Source organism: Branchiostoma belcheri, unplaced genomic scaffold (assembly GCF_001625305.1).
Source record: "Branchiostoma belcheri isolate BF01 breed outbred unplaced genomic scaffold, Haploidv18h27 scaffold14, whole genome shotgun sequence".
Classification (NCBI taxonomy): domain Eukaryota; kingdom Metazoa; phylum Chordata; class Leptocardii; order Amphioxiformes; family Branchiostomatidae; genus Branchiostoma; species Branchiostoma belcheri.
Genome location: NW_017802824.1, coordinates 4,250,605 through 4,272,775, shown reverse-complemented (window position 1 = coordinate 4,272,775; position 22,171 = coordinate 4,250,605). Strand labels below are relative to the sequence as shown.

The following is a 22,171-nucleotide window of genomic DNA, read 5'->3' as shown; positions in this document are numbered from 1 at the left end:
CTGAATAATTCAAATATATTCCAAGTTCAAATACACTTCATAGGCAGTTCATCTTCAAGATAGTTGTCAGTCAATACCATTAAAGTCCAAAGGTCGGGTTCGTGAACCCAAACAAATATTCATATATTCATTGTCCCAAGGTCGAATCACCACTTTAGTGCTTATGAATGCTGCATCTGTGCATCACTTCACTTACACATTGATTTTTTCATAAACATTTTTTGTGTATGAAAATCCATATTTACTTCACCTGGTTTTTCTATTTAGGAGAATTGAAATGGAAGCAGTTAAAGCAGACGGTATTATAAATCATTTTAACGATTTCACTTTTTCCATTGTACCCCTTCAGATCTGATATCATTTCACATAATAAACTCCATGTTTATCGCTCAATTTCAACACACCCGTCTGTTATGGGCGCATCTGTGCTAAATATGCTTTCTAATATGCTAAAATATGTTTATAGCACATTTTACGATACATACAACTGTATGGTCATAATGGCCTGCAATTATTGGACTGGCATCCATATATGTATGGTTACCATATCTATACCCAAAAATATAGTAAACCTTGTTTATGAGAAGTTATTAACAGTTTAACCGGCATTGAGTACAGCCATTTTACATTCTTGTGAATAGGCAACGAGTGACCGAATGTATAGAGGGGACAATAGATATCCCAAAACAAGCAGGAGCGAATGACTATGAAGAGACAAAAATTATTTTGAAGCCATACACCAACACATGTGCATCCATGTAGCTCTGTAGCAAACCCATTCATTGTAACCAGTAACATCAATATGTCGATGCTTTTGTTAGAATTTTCCTGGATGACCTGTCTAAATCTTTGCTAAATCTATCAGATCGTCCTTTAACAAGTCCAGCCATCGAAAGAATGTATCTGTTGAAGACATTACAGACGTGCATGTTTCCACAGATAATGTGGGTCCACGGGAATCCATTGTGCTGCTAATGTGCATGACCGCCGCGCGCTCGAAAATCTAAATCCACAGACAGTCCTTTGTGCAATCGTTTCCTCGTGTCTCGATTCCTATCTTCTTGAATAGCGCACGAGCTGATCAACATCAAGCCGGCCTTCCCCTCATCAAATCACGTCAACAGAAGACACATGTCCCAATTATTAGTACAAATACCCTCCGCCATTATGCTTCAAATCGCCACAGCCCTCCTCACTAACGTAAAGTACGGTCGGGGAGTTCATTAGGTCGATGCAACGCCATTAGTTAAAACCAGGAAGGTTTCTATTAGCGAGCGTCGCCCTAACTCTTCTGGCGCGCACACATTGTTCCCCTTTGATTACACACGAAGTGATGAGTTTCTGGTATTAACGTAAAAGCTCTAAGTAGGGCGATTTCGTTTATTGCCACATATTTCAGTACAAATGCATTCCATTAGCCCAGCGCTTGGATATTGCCCCACTTAGTCTTAAAGTAAAATAAACGTAAATCTTTCTGGCACAGCCACTAAAAGGCACGCGCGCATGTGATATCTAGCTCTGAAAAATGAACATGTCCGTTGCCTCCCCTTATCTTATGCACAGTGTGAAAAAGTTAGAGGTCTAAGACTCCAGAACTGGAGTGCATTAAGTTGTCCAAGATGATGTATTGGTGCGCTAACAATAAGCCAATACTATCTGGGAATCAGTATGTTGGTCGTATCTGGTAACGGCTGCCAGCAGACTGCGAGTATTCAGGTCTCGACATTATAGTGATCTTCGCTTCAACGGTCAGATATTCCGGATGACAGAAATTAGAAGGTAGACTGTTCCGGATTTATGATATGTTCATTAGGATTCCGCGCCGGCAGGACATTAAGGTCGCTCCATTACGTTGGCAAACTGCCTTGCTTGTTTGATGACACGCTTGTGAAGATGCGCAGACAATGTGGTGATAAGATTTAATGGAGACAATTTACAGCCCATCTTCTTGCAGCGGCAATTATCCACTTTTAAGCTCTTCACGGACACACTTCAAGTGGATCTACTCTCCTAGAATCCCCAACACCCCGTACTTTACCGCCCATACAAGACGGACGCACACATAAAACTTTACAGCGGACTTCAAACATGGAGATGCCCCCATGGCGAAAAACTTACTCACGCTTCCCTTCCTTTTATCTACCGCGCGCAGTGATATTTCAGAGGGCTAAAAGGATCATGTGGTACATTGACAAGACGCCTGTCGCCAGCCGGACTAAATCCTACCCTGTGTACTTCTTGAGCTTAGTGTGCTAGGGTTATGTGGCCCCAGACTAAATTGATTAGAATCAAGGAAGCTTGTCTTAGCTCGACGCACTTCACTTCACCTTGAAAGTAAAGGTTACTTAGAAGATAGTCGTCTCAAGTTATGCAAAGTCTGGAGATAATCTTTCTTTGTAAGAGGCCTATAGCCTAATGTAGGGAAGACCAGACACTCTCTTATTATTGATTTAGTCACCATAAAGCCTGGAAGTGTTGGCTAGAGTCATGGCAATATATCTGAAGGACTCCAAATCTTACCTTTATGGCAGTAATGGTTTGCCTCTGACAGAAATACTGTTTTTACTTGCCATTGTTTAAGTGCAAAGTTAAAGAACGTGCAAAGAAGGATCGATAGAGCAACTTTTCTCTTAGTCCAGGTCTTAAAACTTCCTGACAATCGATTTGGGTAACAGTCCATGTCGCGTCTGTACCAGCCCCAAAACACATGTGTGAACTTTTCCGAGCGGAAGTCAGGTCTTTAAAAAGGTTTTCCCCATAAATTTCAGACCGTGCCTCGGAGCGGGCTTTTACGACGCCGCGGTTACATCCTTAAAGGTTCATTTTTCTAACTTACTGCTGGGGAGGTGAGGCGGGAAATGGGACGAGAAATTTCTTCCAGGCTGTGTGTAGTAAGCACTGCGTTATATGTGGCAGTATATTGGAATGCCACAGCCATCAACAAGAGCACCGAACGTACTGCTGCTGCAATCTGGCGCCATGGCCACCGCTAGTAATATCGCCCTGGGTACTCAGAAGATGTAACCTAACGCACAGCCACTGCTGGATGTGAATAATGGATGATTAAGATACAATCTGACTTGTACTGACACTCTGGAGCCGAGCATGAGTTAATTAAAGGCAAGACCGGTAATGATGCACAGGTTCAGGGCCGCAGGCTGGTTATATTGAGACGTTATAAAGCCCTACTCGGAAAATGAGATGAGGCGCTTCGGGCTGGAGCTTGTAATGTCTTCATGCATGTTGCACCTTGGTCTAATGACTACAAATGCGAGATAGATCACCGCGCCACCCGTAACGTCACCCCGGTACAGGTGTTCACCCCTCTCCGCTGAACTTCAGCGTTATCGTACCTAACATCCACCTCTATCGACTGGACAGTGATCGATTTACCCGGCCACAGCCCGGGGATTCTCCCCACATTATCGGCGGTGTTGGGGGCTACGTTCACAGGCTGTTGACTCGACAAAATGTTCGGGGCGGTTGGAGCAGATCGCATTATTGGTGACACGAGACCGGGGCTGTACGATACTTTCCCATTCACACCACTTAGTAGACGTGTTCGCAAGCTACAAGTGCTTCATTGATTTTAGCAGGCTACGACCTGTCCCCAAAGAAACCACGCTGATTAAGTTCGGTTTTGCCTGCCTTTACAAATCCGTGGATCGCATTATTCTGACGTTTCCATTATCGGAGTTCGCCGTACTTCAACTTCCTGCTGTAAAGATCCTCTGTTCTATCAGTCGTAGCAGCCGACTCCTTTACACAAAGCAGAGCTTTCACGTACCGGCGCCTTTCAGAAACTGTAATCATTTCTTGTAATCACAAAGTGCTTGCTTTGATTGCCTTGGGCTCTCCTGCACCCTGAGCTTTTAACACACACTTCAGCCACAGGTTCCTTATCTAGTTATTGCCGAACCAGGGAACCGTGTTCAATTTGACCCGAGCTAAGTGCAATGATGGAAGCACATTTGCCCAGCAGTCAACGGTAACAAATTAAAGTTTCCTCAGGATAGGGTCGGTAAAACCGGAAATAGGGAAAGGAGGTGATATATCATATGGCCAGGCGCACATCTCATGGCTCATAGAATAGGAAGCCAGCTTATAATGGGGCAAATACGGGGGCGTATTTATACACCATCTGTGATGTATGTGCACTGTCATCACGTAAGGTGACGTGATTCATTAATGGTCACGAAAAAACATCATGGTAAGATCACCGACACAGCGACAACGGCTACTGTGACGCCATTGTCTGGCACCGCCATTTTGATTCACGACCATGACGACAGAAATTCCCATGCGATATTATTAGGTTGCTTGGCGTGGCCTCTTTATGTGAAGGCGTCTATACGACCCGTTATTTATTGTTCGAATATTCCACAGCTCTCAGGAAATTCCAATTTCAGGGAGAGAGCGGGTGGTGAAGAATATTCGGAAGTGTAGATAATCTATGTATATAAATTCAGCTTCTCAATTTTAGAAATCCCCAAGGTGCGACTTTCGTGCAAGTGCGAGGTTTGATTGCACTCCGAATGCAGAGAAGGGAGACGGGAAGGCATAATTCTGTAGGCCGGGGTCACCTTGTAGTATTCAACGGAAAAGGTAGACTGGCAGGTCCTCCTGAGAGCATATGGTAATAAATGAAGCTGCCACTCATTGCCGTGAAGGTACGTCTGCACCACCATCCGATGTCTCACCACTCATTTGTTATATCTGCAGCCTGCCGCCAAAAGAGAGGGGTTTATTCTGGTACCAACCATTTTACAAGCGCGACGCCATAGAAAGTCGTCTTTCACGAGCGACATGCGATGTTTTGTGGTTATTACTTCGCCATTATCGCAACTGTTTGTCTGCTGGAATGAGATGGAAGCCTGCTATCACAGCCTCCCAGACGCCATTTGACTTAATGAAGACCGGTTGTCGGCAATGGAAAAGAAAGATGAGTCGCCTTTCTCTGTGGGAGAACAAAGCAAACATGAGCAGTACATTTAATTAACTTTACCATTTACTAAATTCAATTATTGTTTCCACGAGTTAGGATCAATTCGTTCTGCGTGGGCCATTGTTGACTATGCGCATGCCTGATGCTTTTAAAGAAAGGCAAATTAAACTTTACAGTTCATCCTTGGATCGTGTGATTGTATTTGTGCATACTCGGGTGATAACATACCCCGTGTTTACCGGTTAATCGGCTTAGAACTTAACAAATGACAAGGAATGCTTATCTCTTGTAGAAAAGCGACAGCGGATGAAAGAAAGACAGACAAACGGAAAGAAACTAAGAAAGATAAAGATTCATAACGTCCTGTGAATAAGTCTACATGACAGTGACATAACATCACACTGCAAGTTATCTATATTTTGGATCTTGAACAAAGGAAGACATATCACTCCAGCTTTTGTAAGTTTTGTGTGGACTCAAGTAAAAAAGACGTGCGATTGTCGACCATGCACATTCCATTCGATAAGCATAACAATACACAACTGTAATAGCATGAAAAATTCAATCGACGTATATCCTGATTTCTGTTGCTGATTTTCCTGGCTTTAGCAACACATAAAACACGTACTTATTCTAACATGGACCAGAGACTATTTCTTGGAACTGCCCCAAAGTGTATCGCTAGAATAGACTCCGCGCGCTAAACATCTTTTTTAAAATCCCACTCTTCTTCTTTCTTCTTGTAAAGTTAGAAGAGTAATGATTTTGGCAAGTACACTTCTCCCAAGCGTGAGCTTGTTCAAAGTAGTTTGAGTCTGCTACTGGTAATCTTAGTCTCCTTTCTGTCATCTTCTATCTACAGCTCTTCCCTAAAGAAGAGCCCTTGCACTCTCTTTTCTGGTAATCTTCTTCAGTAGTGTCTTCAGTTGTATTTTTGCCTTCGTCGAGAAGACTATGCGGCATAACTCGTAAAGGCATGGTTCGATGTTCATGATTTTTGGCAGGCAGGTTACCGTTGGGGAGACCAAGGTCAAGTTCAAAAATGGGTCTTGTGAGGGGTCCCTACGTCACTGCAGTGGACTTTTTGTGTTTGTCGTTTTCATTGTTAATAGGATAACTCGAGTATATTATGTAAATGTAAGTTATGTTCATGATTTTTTGTAGGCAAGTTACCATTGTAAAGATCAAGTTAAGTTCGAAAGCATGCGGTCGTGGAACTCTAGTTTACATTGAACAAGTCAGTATTCTACTTTGATGCAAGCTTGGGTAGTGGGTAGTTGACTTAACTTGACTTCATTTGGTCAGTTACTTTTCCCGTGCTCCTTAAAATGTAGTACAATGTACCTACAAAACCACATAATACTGTCATACAATATTTCAGGGTAACCACAGAGAACCATACGTAAAATACATCGGTATACATTAACAGTTAATTCGTGGCAATGGCCTTCACATTGGCTGCTGTCTGGTTTGGGTCTCCAAATGAGATGGAACTCCGTACTAAGTTGTCAGCCCTTTAGTTGTAACGGATACCAGCATGCCTGTAGATGGTGATAGTCGTGTCATTTACAGCCCCCCAGAAAATGAAACCATCCCTTTCCAATGTAGCCTCAATGGGGCTCGCTCACTGTGAGAGTCTGTCATGTTTTAGTTCCCATCACGATTCCGTCCCCAGTAGATGTCGTATCATGTTGTTAAACATTTATTCAGGACTAAAGATTATACCCCAGACAAATACATACTGTGAAAGGGACTTATGACTTATGTAGATTCCATTCTGTGCCAGTTTGCACTGATAAAGGTTTATCGTTCAAGCATAGTGTAACACTTACATAAGGCAGCTAGCACAAATAGTTATTTCACCGTATCAGGTTAGACCAGGCCCTCTTGTACGCTTCTTCAATGCTCATGAAAGATGGCTTTTTATCATCATATAAAAGAGACGGGACAGGTGAAGGTGGTATTTGAAGGATCTTAGTATTGTATGCTGCGGGTTATGTACTCAGACACAAACGCAGAAACCAAAATTTTATTGTGCTCAAAAGGCGATAACATATATCAGAATCTTATCTGTTTCTACCTTCTTCGGGGAGGCGTAACACTGCGAATCCATCTAGCTTCGCTGTTCGTACTTAAAGGAGAATATACCGTTGCACGCCAGCGATAAAAGACGCCGTCGCTTATTTTTCATGTCCAGAGCAACAGCTCCTGACAGGCTTACAATCCAAGAGTGGCCATGATTCACAGTACCCGGCTAACTACTGCCACCCTGTTTTAAGACAAAGGATTTATCTAGGTACCATTAAATGGCAACGCGGGGCAAAGTTTGATCTCTTCCTAACGTGTAACAAATCACCTGCCAAGACGTTTTTCCCAGAAGGTGTGATGTGTTTGTGGTATCTCTAATCTCTACCGATGAAATATGTATTACGTTTCTGCAAGGAAAGTGAAAACAAGGCGCATTTAATCTGCAAGACATCTCGGTTGGAGTTTGGGTCAAGGCAGGCCCCAGACTAACGCGCGACGTTTCCCCCTGAGCATACAGAAACTAATGAACATGTCTCGGGAGAGGTCATTGAGTCACTGCGCGCGATATTTTACCGTCACAACAGATGGACGTGTTCGCAACCTCCTCAAGGTAACCCGGTAAAGTGCTTTATTACTCTGTCGGTAGCCTATGGATAGATGCAGTAGTGTAGCTTGATTGTTAGCACCAGTTGACATTAGTCTGAGAATGTTTCACCCATTTTATATGCGAGATAGTTTACATTAACCCTGAACCTATCAAAAACCCCAACCCTACCCCACTGTCTTATTCTATTAGGCTAGCATTGTTATCATATTTACATAGAAGTATTACTGTTCTGGCACATTGTAATATAAGCATATTTAGTATATGTTGCTTATGCTATGTCACTAAGTGGGGAACATGATGGGTTTATTTGGAGTTCTGCTGTGACCTGAACGTACGGATGGTTGATCATATGTATAGTGTTGACTAGTTCTTTTAGTTCATTAGTGACGCTAAAAAAGAGTGATGAGTGTAAATGTCACTCGAAACGTCCGGAAATAATATCTCGTTATTTATCCAGTAGTAGAGTTTGGATTATGAATAACATAAGCATCTGTATGTGCAGGGATGGAATTATAAAATATTATTGCCAAAATCATAAGGTAGGATATGGTAATTTTGCACCAACTCTTAATAATAAATTCTATGCCAGTGCCGAGTATTTTACAAAAACACACTGGTGCATTGATGTGGTTAATTGCATTATCAAGTAATATCAAGGGCGTCTGAACAGTTGTAACAGCGAAGGAACACACATACAAAGTAGTTAAGATCAAATAACCATGTAGGGAAATTCCCAGTGCTACAAAGTCTTTAATCCCAGAGCATCTCGGCAAATTTGGCAGAACCATATTACAAGTTGCACAAGTTTCTCGATCGATAAAGAACTAGCGGAAAAGTTCAACTTCTCAGTCAGATCACGCATGCGCTGGTACATGGTCAATCCCCCGCGACCAATCTTACCGGACGCCCAATTAACATTCTATCGTCATGTCAATGGGTCATCTTATTACCCATTAAATCACCTGCACAGCCGGTCAATAACGATTGTTTCAAGCGCTGTACCTCATAGGAAAGACTTTTGTCCGTGCAGGTCCGTGCAGGAACTACGTGTGGCATAGATTAACGGAGACTAGACTAATCTTAATTTCCTTAATGAGAATCTGGGGCCAAAAAAGAATAAAAGAGATTAAAATGGACAGGACGTCCCTTCTCCCATTAAGTGTTGTATCATCTCTTCTGTCTCTTACTAGTCTCATCTTCCTTCCTTCCTAGGACTTTTTTCATGTAGGTTATTTGGAAATACGTCTGGCAAAGATTAACGGAGACTAGACTAATTTTAATTTCCTTAATGAGAATTTGGGGCCAAAAAAGAATAAAAGAGATTAGAATGGACAGGACGTCCCTTCTTCCTTTAAGCCTCGTATCATCCCTTCTGTCTTATACTAGTCTCCTCTTTCTTCTTTCCTACTCGCCTTGCCCATCTCTCTCTCTCTCCATCTCTCTCTCTCTCTGATAGTATTTTTTAAATGAGCTGTACGACCTTTAGTGTTGGACAGGGCGTCCCTTCTTCCATTGAGCCTCGTCTTCTGTCTTTTACTAGTCTCCTCTTTCTTAGTCCTGCTCGCCTTGCCCATCTCTCTCTGCACGTATTCCCTTTTGAATAAATATGAGCTTCACAATCACTCTTTATTTCCTAGAGACACCCCGTGCATTCCCCTGCGTACTGCGCGCATATTGTAGTATTACGCTGCTTAGGGCTAAATGGAAGGTCAAAGAGAGCAGATTTTTCAATAATCTCTTCAGGAATCCCTTTGGAACGAGGAAGTTTGAAGTTAACAAGTTTTCCAGACACATCGCGTTCAAACGTCCATGATCACCCACTCATCATTGATGGAGGAGCAGCATTAGTATGAATATATTTACGACTCGTTCTTGTTGTATGTACACATAAACCATAAAAAACGCAATCACTGTAAAAAAAATGACTGCTTCGCAACTTTCTGGAGGACGATTTTTATGTTTGCTTTTGCCAGAGTTATGTCTATATCCAAGTTTCCGACACCATTTCCTACGGTATCTAATCTACAGGCACATTTATGGGTGACCTTTTGCGCTCCCGTCTTAGTAGTGAATTGCAATCTCGAAGCCTGATAAGTGACAGCTCTTTTTGCTCATGGATTTTACATGGAGAAGATCTATTGAGGTCTCCGGAATTGTAAGGATGCTAAATAATTCAGCCTGAAAATCCGGCTTTAAAATACGGACAGCAAATAATTAGAACGATGCCGTTTTTCAGAAGCAATTCCAAGAGCAACATAACTTGATGCTTTTATGGTATACCGTATCCAAATGTTGACATAACATATGCTCACGGTAATTGCAATTTGAGGGTACGGAATTATAGTGAGTGCAATCGCAAATACCATACGTTATATGGTTCATTTAGTCACCGCCGGGGGTGCTTTTACACCATTGGCTATTTTGGTGTAACGGAACAGTTCCTTTAATCAACGAACTTGTGATAGTACCAAGACGCCCATTCACACCCATAAAGTTACGCGCGAAACGCTATTTTACTACCGCCGAGCTGTAGCGAAGAAGACATAAAACCCCCATCCTACACGTGCTCTCTCGCTGATCAAAGCACCAATGCATGCGTTATTTGCCGCATTAGAACTGCTTTCTTTTTTTACGGTGACACTATTTACCACTCTGAAGCGTCCATGTATGCCGATGCAAAATGTATTGCCATATATTCTTTAACCTTTTGTGCATATAATTTGTAGATTAGTGCATACAAAACCTTAGCGGAATCCACATATGAACACGTTTAGATACTGCTTTGTTTTCGCAAACTTTTGCGGCAATCTTTCATTGGTAAAAGTAAGTTTGCCCGTTGTCATCATCAACTAGCTCGAGAAGATGTTTCAACATGACCCTACGCTTGTCATAGGCAAGGCTACAATCCTGACATGATGTGTCTACACCATTAATAGATCAGTGCATACAAAACCTTAGCGGAATCCACATACGAACACGTTTAGATATTGCTTTGTTTTACAAAGTTCTGCCGCAATCATTCATTGGTAAATGTAAGTTTGCCCGTTGTCGTCAGCAACTAGCTCCAGAGAATGGAATGTTCCTTCATGACCCCAAGCTTGTCATAGGCCAGGTTACAAACCTGACATTTTGTGTCTACACCACGGGGCTATGCATTCTTGATGAACCTATAGGTGAATCTTGTATCGACCTGTATCCGAAGGGCGCAACTTTGGATGCATGGGTATGAATAGGTCAGGTTAGAGGACGGCTTGATTTGTGATGTATGCACAATAGACGACCACAACAACCGATATTAAGTACACTAAGTCATGGGTATAATACCTACTGTATTGCCCGGTGTGTATAGATTTTTTACGTTGATGTTTATAGGACCATATAACACTTGGAGCCACTCTTGGTTTTATAGGCAATTTTAGCAACACTCCTTGTACTAAAACGCTATCCCGTAATTCTTTTGGCCGCAGAGTCGGGCAGTGCGTTAAGCCCCTGTCATACATTCAAAACCTCTCACGGCCACCAATCAACCAAGGTAGGTTGAATTTCGGGAAAAGTCTGACCATACAGGACACGTCTACCTTTCTGTGTGAATCCAGTCAAATTTGAGTTGAATTTTAGTCAAATTTGACTAACTCAAAAAGTGGCGTCGGGTGGTGTAGTGGCGTCGGGTGGTGTAGTGGCGTCGGGTGGTGTAGTAGATAAAGCAATCGACTATGAACCGGGAGACCCGGGTTCGATTCCGAGTCGTACCCGGTACATGTCTGAACATGCGCCCCGACGTTGTGCCCTTGGGAAAGGCACTTTACACGACTTTCCTCACTCCACCCAGGTGTGAATGGGTACCTAACTTCGGTTGGGGAAAGTCGTATTGAGGTCACCTTGTGGCGCCGAATGGCAGCCGCACAGACCCTTGCGACATATATGTGTATCACGTGTATTATTTGATTGTTGTAATTGTTGTGATTTGTATTGATTATGTGATACCCTGCATCAATTCAGCCGTTAAAGGCTGCGACTGCACGGGTACTGTTTGGATAATAAAAAACCATTTATTTAACTCAGATTTGACGCCCAACCATGCCCCGACCACTGCTGACTTACTCCCGAACACAAACACCAGCCAAATGTTCTTCAAAGAAGTTTTTTTTTACTCCGTGAAGGAGGTCAGGACCTCCGGACGGAGTGTTGTAATCGGCTGATTTTTCATGTTCGCAGTCAAAACACTGGGTTCTCTTTGTGTAATCGGCACGCAATTTTATACGCCGTCTGCGGGCATGCCCGTGTTGATGCACGAATGTGTATTTTTGCCGTTGCTGCTTTCGCGGTCAATGTAATATCGCAGACGCACCCCTACAATTACGAGGCGAATTGGAATGGTCCAGAAAAACGCGTTGTTTGGAATAGCAGTGGGGGGGTAAAAGTTCATGCAGATACGGGGTGGTTTTTATAAGTGGTTCCAGATGTTTTTGCCCATGGTTAAGAGATGCCAAGTTTTTTGGAAGATGTTCGCAGCCAAAACGCATTCTTCCGTACGTCGCATTTCTGTGTAATTTCGCATGTGGTGTTGCATTATGTCCGGGATGATGCACGTCTTTTTATTTTTACCGTAGCTGTTTTGATATTGGAGTAAATGCATATTTTAGAAACATCCCTACTTTTACAATCCTGTGGAATAGGCCGTAGGTTTAGGCAGTTGTCTGGTAGCAGAGGTTCTGTAAGCAGATATCCTGGTTATCTGGCCGGCGGCAGTAACACTCGCGGTGCTTACCGCGGTGCTTACTGTTGCTGGCCTGTTCCAGGCGCGCTTAATTAGGTACAGGCACAGTAAGACGGTGTGGCTGTCTTTGTTACTAGACACGACCATGATAGTCCGATCTTTATGTGAATGCAATGATTGTGTGTGTGTAATTAAAATGAACTTCGAACTTGAAGCACAGTATCTTTACACGCCCTGGGAGCAGTAATGGATTTAGCTCTTTGTATGTTTTATGCTTGTGACGCGCCCTCATTGTATTAACCGTTGCCTAATTATAATGTCTTTTTTTTTATTCCAACATGTAATCACCAGACGTGGTGACGACACACTCAAGTTTTTTCAACTTATATTAATGCCGCCACCAACACAGGGGACAAATACATGACAGGACAATACTCATTTACACCTGAGCGAAGTGAGGAAAGTCGTGTAAAGTGCCTTTCCCAAGGGCACAAGATCGGTGGCATGTCAGGACTCGAACCCGGGACTTTAAGTTCCGAGTCGCGCACTCTGCCGCTACGCCAGACGACCCCACAATGAATATTGACCCCACAGTGAAATTATAATGTCTGCACAGTAGGTCTGGCGTTGACGCTTGGGATTTTATTGAAATATATAAAACTTCACGGAGGATTGTCACCTATGGCTTCTTGTTTTAATTAAAACTAAAAAGTAGCAAACCTCGCCGAATACTAGCTCCAACCACAGCCTACCTTACTCCCGACCTAACCATGGTTCGGGTGAGTTCGGTAGTGTTCGGGGGGGCATATTCGGCTATGTGAATATTCGGAGCTCAAATCCTATCCATGCCAAGCTCACAAGAAAGATATATTTTTGAGCGATGGCTGTGGAGTACTTCCTTGACGTTGTTATGACTTGGGAAGATTGGCTGCAACTCACGCCACATTAAGCTCACTCCAAAGTAGGCCACGTGGTTCTACAACACAATTATTCAACGGACAATGTATTGCCTCTTCACGTTACATCCAGTCCCTGGAGATATTACATCGACTGGAGTATTGGTTTGTTTTGGGCGTGATTGATTCAATGTGGTTATCAACAACGACTTCCACGTGGTCGGCTGCTTTTAGTTAAATCTTATCGTCAGAACTTCGTGAGCAGTTGGTAATCCTAACAAGATACTCCGTCTTCTTCAACTGTGTCTGCTGCCCTGTATCTCTAAACACGTCAGACCAAGTTAAAGTATTTGTTGACCTTGTTTGCTTAACCTGTTGTTGAAGACGCAACATAGAATTATTAGCAGTCAAAACACGGTATTCCGTGTTATCAGCAAATGTGCAGCCTGCAGTCAACGTGGTTACGATATTGACACAGGCCACATGTTATTAGAGGTTAAAGTAAGATGTTTTGTCGTTCTTATGGCAATCTTTAAATATTATTTCTGCTTAAGAATAAACCAGAAATCAGGTGCCTAATAATTCTATGAAACTTGATGCCACTGCCAGTTGCATTGTTCGGTAGCTGTAGTATTTGAAGGAACCCATAAGATTCGCTCTGAAATGCCCATAACAGCAAACATTTTTCCGCGTAACTATGCATCTCTTTTTAGCCATTGTTATACACATAAAGTGATTCTATTTGATGTAGAATTGAATCATTCAATTCTACATCAAATAGAATCACTTTATGTGTATGATAGTCCATATTGCCATTGTAAACTACACCTCCAGTATTAATAAAGTATATTACTTACGATAAACACCCGCTCTTACACTACAACTTCCTAATTAAATTTTGCTCTATATGATATATATTCTTCAGAATTATTCCTCCCCCAGTATTCGAAAAGTAGATTCCCAAGGTATGCACCTTCATTTACACTTCATCTTGCTAATCAAATGTAACTCTATGATATATATTCTTCAGAATCACTCCTCCCTTCAGAATATTAGTAGATTCCCTAAGATACACACCTACTCTACCCCTTCATATTCCTAATCAAGTGTTACCCAATGGTATATATTCTCCAGAATCATTCTTCACCCAGTACTAGTAGATTCCCTAAGATACACACCTACTCTACCCCTTCATATTCCTAATCAAGTGTTACCCAATGATATATATTCTCCAGAATCATTTCTCACCCAGTACTAGTAGATTCCCTAAGATACACACCTACTCTAGCAACTGCAGATTCCCAATCAAGTGTTTCTCAATGATATATATTCTTCAGAATCATTCTTCACCCAGTATTAGTAGATTCCCTAAGATGCACACCTACTCTGCCCCTACCGATTCCTAATAAACTGTTACTCAATGGTGTATTATATTCTCCAGAATCATTCCCCATCCAGTATTCTTAAAGTAAATTCCTTGCAATTTGCACCTACACTGAAACTACAACCTGCTTGACAAATGTTTCTCTATTATATATATATATATATTCTAATGTTTACTGAAGTGAAACATTGTCTTTGTTCAAAGTCTTCCTCTTCTTCTTCTCCAAACAAATAAGGTCAATGACCTGAACCAGACATCTGTCACCATGGTAACGTGTTGGGTTACCTCATGGTGCAATTTTATAGCAGGTGGGATTTAGACTCTTGTCACCATGAATGTGTTTGAGTAAGAATCAACAGAGTAGACCATACAGTATGAGAAGATAAACTTTATGCAGTTGCTTTGCAAAATTGATGTGACATTTCTAGTTCAGGATAATATCTTCTTTTGCTGCAGTGATAGCGAACGTCCCCTCCTATCGGAACTTCCCTCAGTCTACTGCCGTCCGAGTGGGGAAGAGTGTGACCTTGACCTGTGCGTTTGACGGCCTCTCTCCGAATGACGTAGTCAATTGGCACTGGTACAACCCAGAGACGGAGGCCAAACTCCACCACATCTCTTCTGGCAGTAACGTCGCCCCGGAGTTTTCTCGCTTCTCGGTAGTGGGGAACAGCCAGAGCGGGGAGTTCAACCTCCTGGTCAGAAACGCTCGCCCTGAAGACGAAGGGAACTACCGCTGTAGCGTCTTCTCAGTTAGGGAAACCAAAGATGCCAAGTTAACAGTCGTTGGTAAGTACGAAGTCACCAAGCTTATGCTGAAGTCACATTTCCAAAGCGGGGCCAGGCCGGGCGGTTTCGGGAACGAAGAGTACGATATAAAAGAAAGGAAACCACGGAATAAAACGTTTAGAAACTTATCATGAGTACTTTTTATATCATATTCGTGATATTAATTGTTAATATTTCTTTGATGCAAACAATCTGGCCGGTCCCCTGTTTAGAAATATGACCTCAGCATTAGCAGTAGAGTGATGCGACGTTGATGGTGATTTCAAATAAAGTGATAAATTAAACCAAAACTACTTCAGAGTGAAAGACACACATAAATTATTACCAAGATCCGGAACTCACGTTCAATGACATTCCATCAGGTATTTGGAAGTAAAGTTGGCTATCTCTATTCAAGCCAGGTGTTGCTTTACAGATGGACGAAAGAAACCTCGCATGTATCATGCATCTGGAAATATGATAACGTATCAACCTCGCAACATTCAGTTCTTTCAAAGTTGTAACTTATTGCTTAATAAAGGAAAGATGCCCAAGATAGAAGCTTCTCCTACGGCAATCACCATCATTCACACCTACGACCTACTTATCCTCTGAAATCGCCGAAAGAAGGCCTGATTTTTGTTTGATAGGGTCTGCATGGCAGTATATTCAGCGCGCGTTCCACAGATGATAACATCAATCCCGCGTTGCTGCGGGCGATCATCTGTCAGAGCACGGGCGAATGAAGCTCTGTATAGCTTAAGTGAGATTCTCCACGCCTTTAACAAGTCCTGGTCTTTCACGCAGTCCTCTAATTCTCTTAATACTGCAATTCTATTCCCGCTGCAACCACTAATTGCCGCATCGGGAAAATACAAAGGACCAACCTTGCCTATTCTGCGTGAAAATTGTCACTTTCTCCTCTGCAGAGAAAGATGGAAGTGCAATAAAACTGTAAATCTGTGCCCAATTTAGACAATAATTGCTGCATAGGGAAAACACAAAGGACCAGGCCTATCTTCAGTGGGTAAAAGCTGCCTCATTTTTAAAGATTTTACTGCAGATGAAGGGAGGACGAGCTATCAAACAAGCTGGATGATACATGTACATTCTAAACTAAAGTGACGCAATGACTTTAAAAGTAGGACCAGATAGGGAATGAATGCGTTGAAACAAACTACAGCCGCATTGGGGTAGCTGTGATGAATATCCTGTCTAAAACAACCATCGCTCAAGTTGCCGTTACTACAAAAACCTTGGACCTTCGCTGACGCCTCCTAAAATAGCTTCTAAAAGCGTCTGCCAGTCGTGATGAGATCACGTACTGCAACTGACTTCGGCGTCATTGAATATCCCAGGCACCATTAACTTGTATTCAGGAAGTATTTCCCCAGTCGTGATTCGTGAGCTCTTTAACAGTTAGGTCTCGGTGTTGATCATGGAACGAGGAGGACTTCCATTCAACGAAATACAAGTGACTGAATCCAAAGAATTCTAAATGTTAATGAAATAACACTGACCTTTACCTCTGGATTGGTTTCGCAAGTTTCTTAATCATCATTCGTCTCCCGAGGCTTTCACAAAAGTTGGCATATAACTTCTTGTCAAGGACTGACGATAATATTAGGAATATTTAACACAAGCGCCTGGCACGAGCCAAGATAGCACCACAGTATCCAGGTGTCATAGATACTATTTGAAAGTAAGGGAATGGTCGTATCCATTGCCGCCTGAAACATACATGATAATATGACTATACAAAAATGAAACTGTTGGTAGCATAAAACTGTTGGAAGCGGATGATATAGTTGAATATCTAGATCTGTGGGTCGCCTGAACAGGAACACAATCATGTACAAATGATTACAACGCAAGAAGTTCCATATGTGCTATGGGAGGGGGGCGACCATCTCCTCCATTGCCATTCTTCAAACACAGATCCATGAGCAGGCAAGCACCAATGGAACAGACTTCTAGACTACGTTTATTGTCTCTCCAATCCAGTTCAATCGACTTTCAAGGCTACTTTCGGGTCGTTATCGAGAGAAATACTGATATACGTCGTCGGCTTCATGTTGATATCGTTAAGCTGTATCAATAGAACCCTTACTTTAGCTCCAATAAGCAGAAAGTTGCCCATTTTGGCCGTTATCGAGCGGAGGGAATCTTGTTATTATCGGTTGTATGGACTGTACGACTTCGAGACACGAACATCAATTACCCTACAAACTGTCTATATGGCTAGACAAGTTAAAGTTAAAAGGAAATATTAGCAGCAAGGCAGTATTGTTCTGCAAGTCTGGCTAAACAGAAACGGAGGGTCGTTGACTTATGACATTGAGTTGTCTTTCAGCGAACACTTTTGTTTAAAAGAAAAGAAACGCTTGGTCTTTATCGGAAACTCATACAGACCACATGCCAGTAGAACGGTCGAAGAATCGGGTTTTAAGACAGAGACGCGGACCATAATACGACTGATTCATGCCCATTGACCGAACGTTAATGCTGACAAATGTAATTTCGCGGAGGAACCATCTGTCTGCGGGACTGCAGTACCATCACAAGCATGCACACCACGTAGGACGTCAAGCCCGGATCAGTATGAATGATACACTTTAAAGCCAAACATATTGGACACTACTAGCGTGGCGATGGTAGTATTGATCAGCTTCATGGATCGTTCGTCTAAATTTCCAAACAAAAATGTGACGTATTGACCAAGTGACAGATTTTATTCTAAATCTAAACCTGCTATTGTCGCTGCAATTGAACAAAAAAAATGTTGTCAAACATTGAAAATGCAAAACATATCATGTTGTATTATGGTTAAATCTACAGTTTTCCTCTCACGTATGTATAGCTGTATGTACAACGTGCGAGTGTTAGAATCAATGCTGTCAGAGCTAAGTGCCATTCTCCATTACATGGTGCCTGAAACGCCAAAGGTACATGTATATGATACATTTTCCTCCCAAATAATGCAATCACATTTTAACACAAAAGCCCCGAATACTATTTTACCCTTTGTGATATACCCAGCTATGTTCACATCTTTTTCATATTGAATATTCATTAATTCATATAAATGAACGAGTTCAAAGTCTTCTGTCTGTCCAAATCTGTACCGTTTACGTTTGAACTTGATTCAATGTCAAATGAATAACTTTTCTTTATAACTACAAAACGATAATGACAGGTCGCTTTAAATGCGCTAGAATAATTCATGTTGGGAGACACTGACATGGCAACTTGATAACTATCTACACTATAGCGATAATTAAATGCGGAGCCAATCTGTCGGTATTACAGAATATTAATTTTGAATCAAAGCACATCAAGTTCATTATCCTTAGAGACGATTACGTGAGTAAAATGCTATTAATGAAACCCAATCAGCGCCTTGGTAATCCTTGCTGGATATGAGGTCATGATCAAGTACATCCTGTGCTTAAAAAAGTTGTACCAGATGAATTGTATGAGCTGCTAACTCAGAAATAGTACTCAGTTTCAGTTTTTCCATTTAACTAGAAGTTTCACTCAGGTCATTTGACCTGTTTTTTTACGTGGGTCTACCTGATTTCAGGTAGTTCTACAGTTTTTCAGATGCTACAGGGCAGTATTCATTGGTCAGAACTGTAACGTTATAACCATTACCCACCGTGGATACTTTCATGCCACCATTTAATGTGTCTGAAGGTTGCTACCACGCATGATTACAACATGATTATTTCTAAATTCATTTTTTATTCATTGCCTACTGGATACATCTCTGGCCAATGGATGCTGTACAGCTTTGCCACCATGGCATTTGCTTTTGGATTACTACCATGTATATAACATTATGTTTTAGTCCATTTTCAACCATTACCTAACGACCAATGGACACTGCCTTGCCACAGTAGGATCTGCTTTTGGATTACTATCATGTTTATAACATGTTGTTTTTAGTCCATTTTCAACCATTACCTAATGGCCGATGAGTACTGCCTTACCACATTTGGATTTGCTTTTTGATTACTACCATGTATATAACGTTGTGTTTTAGTCCATTTTCAGCCATTACCTAATGGCCGATGGATACTGCCTTGCCACAGTAGGATTTGTCCTGGGGTTACTACCATGTATGATAACAACATGATATTTTCTTTATGATCATAGTTCCTCCACCGAAGGCCCCGACCATTGTTGGTGACCTGACAGCCCGTACTGTCGGGCAGGGTCTGGCCCTGACCTGCGTGTCTGAGGGCGGGCGTCCCCTGCCGCAGCTGCACTGGTTCAACGGCACCAGACTCCACGTCATCCCGGCAGCCTCGCAAACCACAGACAACCAAAAGGTTCCTTTATCTTAAAATTTATCCAGAACTTATTTATTACCGCCATGAGATGCTTTTGAAATTATTCCAGGGGGATATCCCCATAACACATTATTACAAATGATAAAAATTACTCAAAACAAAGAGATAAGCAAATCAGAGAACAAACAGAAATCGTAAATACTATAAAACGTAGATAACGTACTAGCATGGCAACAATACATAATAATTCAGACAGCAAATCATGGTGATATATAATAAAACAGAAAGTCAACCTAGAGCTAACTAAACAGAGAGTGGAATGGCTTATCAATCTTAGAGACGTCATGTTAGAGAATAGTTAAACCTTTATTGTTGCCACTGACATACATTGTGTAATGTACTTTGCAGCAAACATAAAATATTCTGTACGTTAGATGACGTTATCATACATGTATTCAGCTATATCAGATCTTTGGTTGTAGAAGACCACACAGAAGACCCTGTACTTTTTGTTGAGTCCATAAAGAATCACTGTGAAAGTATCAGACATAACTCATATATCACAGGTGTCCCTGGACCTGGTAATACCGTTTCTGACGAGATGGGACAACGGTGCCCGGCTGACGTGTTCGGCAGACCAGGGCTTCCCTGGAGTAATCACGCCACAGAACACTTCTACCCGCATCAAAGTGCTGTGTGAGTAAATCCCACTTGATTGTCCTGTCCTTGAAACTTTTCATGTCGTAGAATTGGACCTGACAACATGATATACGAGCTCCTCAGGATTTTATAGCCTAGCCTAATGCGACTGAAGAAACGTGCTATCGCACATCAGGAACAGTACAAGCTTGTGTACATGTACAATGTCGTGAATGGGGGCTAGGGGCTTGCGCTTAGATGAGTATCGTTGCCAGTCACTCGTGGAAAGTATCAAGTTTTGATAAGATTACTTGTTCACTGCAACCAGCAATACATTTTAGGTTAGAAATCTAAACCTATCTAAAGTGAGGATCTTGGGTGATAGGAATATGCATGCTGTATAGCTGCCATTGAAGGCCCATACAGGGAATTTCTAACATGAAATAACTTAAAAGGAAGTCTGCTTGCAAATATTACATAAAACTCATAACTTGTCCATAAGGACATAGGAAATCGTTACTCATGCAGCTAGATGGATTTTGAAAACACACGAAAAGTAGTGGATGCTACTTCGAAACGTCTGGTAGTTTTCAAAATCTTTTCAGTTGCTTAAGTGATAATTTTTTTGTGTATCTCATTACCTGGATGTCTAACCTTCATCGACCTATCATAATTTCTCCGTTGATGTTAGGTTAGTTTGTAAAATTGCATAAAAACACAATGGATTGATGTGCCGGAGTTTGTTGCTGTGTTGCAGATCCGCCTGTTGTCAGGGTGCCAAAGATGTCTTTCAGCGTTTCAGAAGGAGGGATTGCAAATCTGTCATGTTCAATAGACAGCAACCCTCCATCTGTCGTCATCTGGAGGAAAATCTCGGGAAGTCTGCCAACTTTCAGCGAAACTAGGTCAGGTTCTGAAAGTTCCGAAGAACTTCATCAATACTTATTGATCTAGATATGGGTCATTGTGTAAATCAATGATTGTGCAGATGCAACGCATTTGATTCAATCCAGTGCTTTTAACGTTGTCGTGTGACATTACTGAAAAATTGAGTTTTCTGTAAGTGGCCAGAACATCACACAAAATAGTTGTCATATACAGCAGCTAATCATTGGAATTCGATGCATCAGAATATATGGATATTACCACTTTTTATCAAGTAATTTTTATGGATGATCTCCTCTGGAAACCCTAAATCTAAGTCTTTTTTCGTCATGAAAACAGCAGTAAATCAGTGGAACAGAAATTTTCGCCCTGTCCTCTTTGTCATGCAGTATTACCCATTCTTCCGGCTCACATTGATCCTACGTACGCCAAAATCACATAGGTAGTTCTTGTTGATAGTTACAAGGAATCTTTTATGATATATCAAAAGATTTTCTCTACCAGCCAATCTCTCTGATGTGATTTTTCTTTCTGTTAAAACTGTAGGGGTGCTAGTTTAGTCATAACAAACGTTTCCAGCTCAGACGAAGGGATTTACCAATGCACGGCGAGAAACGACGTCCAACCAGACGGATTAGGAACAGTGACGCTAGACGTCATTTGTGAGTACAGGCAGAATTTACTTCTTTCATCCTTAGGTATGAAAATAAAAAAATGATAATAATAATAGACTTCAAGAAATTGAACTTCTTTTATGGCACAGTCTTGTCTTAGGAAAAGTAACGCTAGACGTCATTTGTGAGTACAGACAGAAATAACTTCCGTCCAATGGATTGAAAATAAAAAAAATTTAGACTTCTTGTAGATTTCTAGAAGGTAAACCTCTTCATAATGGCACGGTCTTGTCTTAGGAACAGTAAGGTATTAGGGAATACAGGCAAAAATTGCCCATTTCATCCAGGAGTATGAAAGTAAAAAATAGATTTCCTCTAGAAGTTTAACCCTAT

At 41.6% G+C, this 22,171-nt stretch overlaps 1 protein-coding gene across 1 annotated transcript in view; it reads left to right on the top strand.

The window, feature by feature from the left end:
* The window catches only part of LOC109464572 (hemicentin-1-like), a 64,280-nt gene that overhangs the window by 35,641 nt on the left and 6,468 nt on the right, over positions 1–22,171 (top strand). Inside the window, exon 11 of the mRNA XM_019761577.1 lies at positions 15,034–15,366. Within this exon, the coding sequence (XP_019617136.1) occupies positions 15,034–15,366 (333 nt within the window). The remainder of the gene's footprint in view (positions 1–15,033; positions 15,367–22,171) is intronic.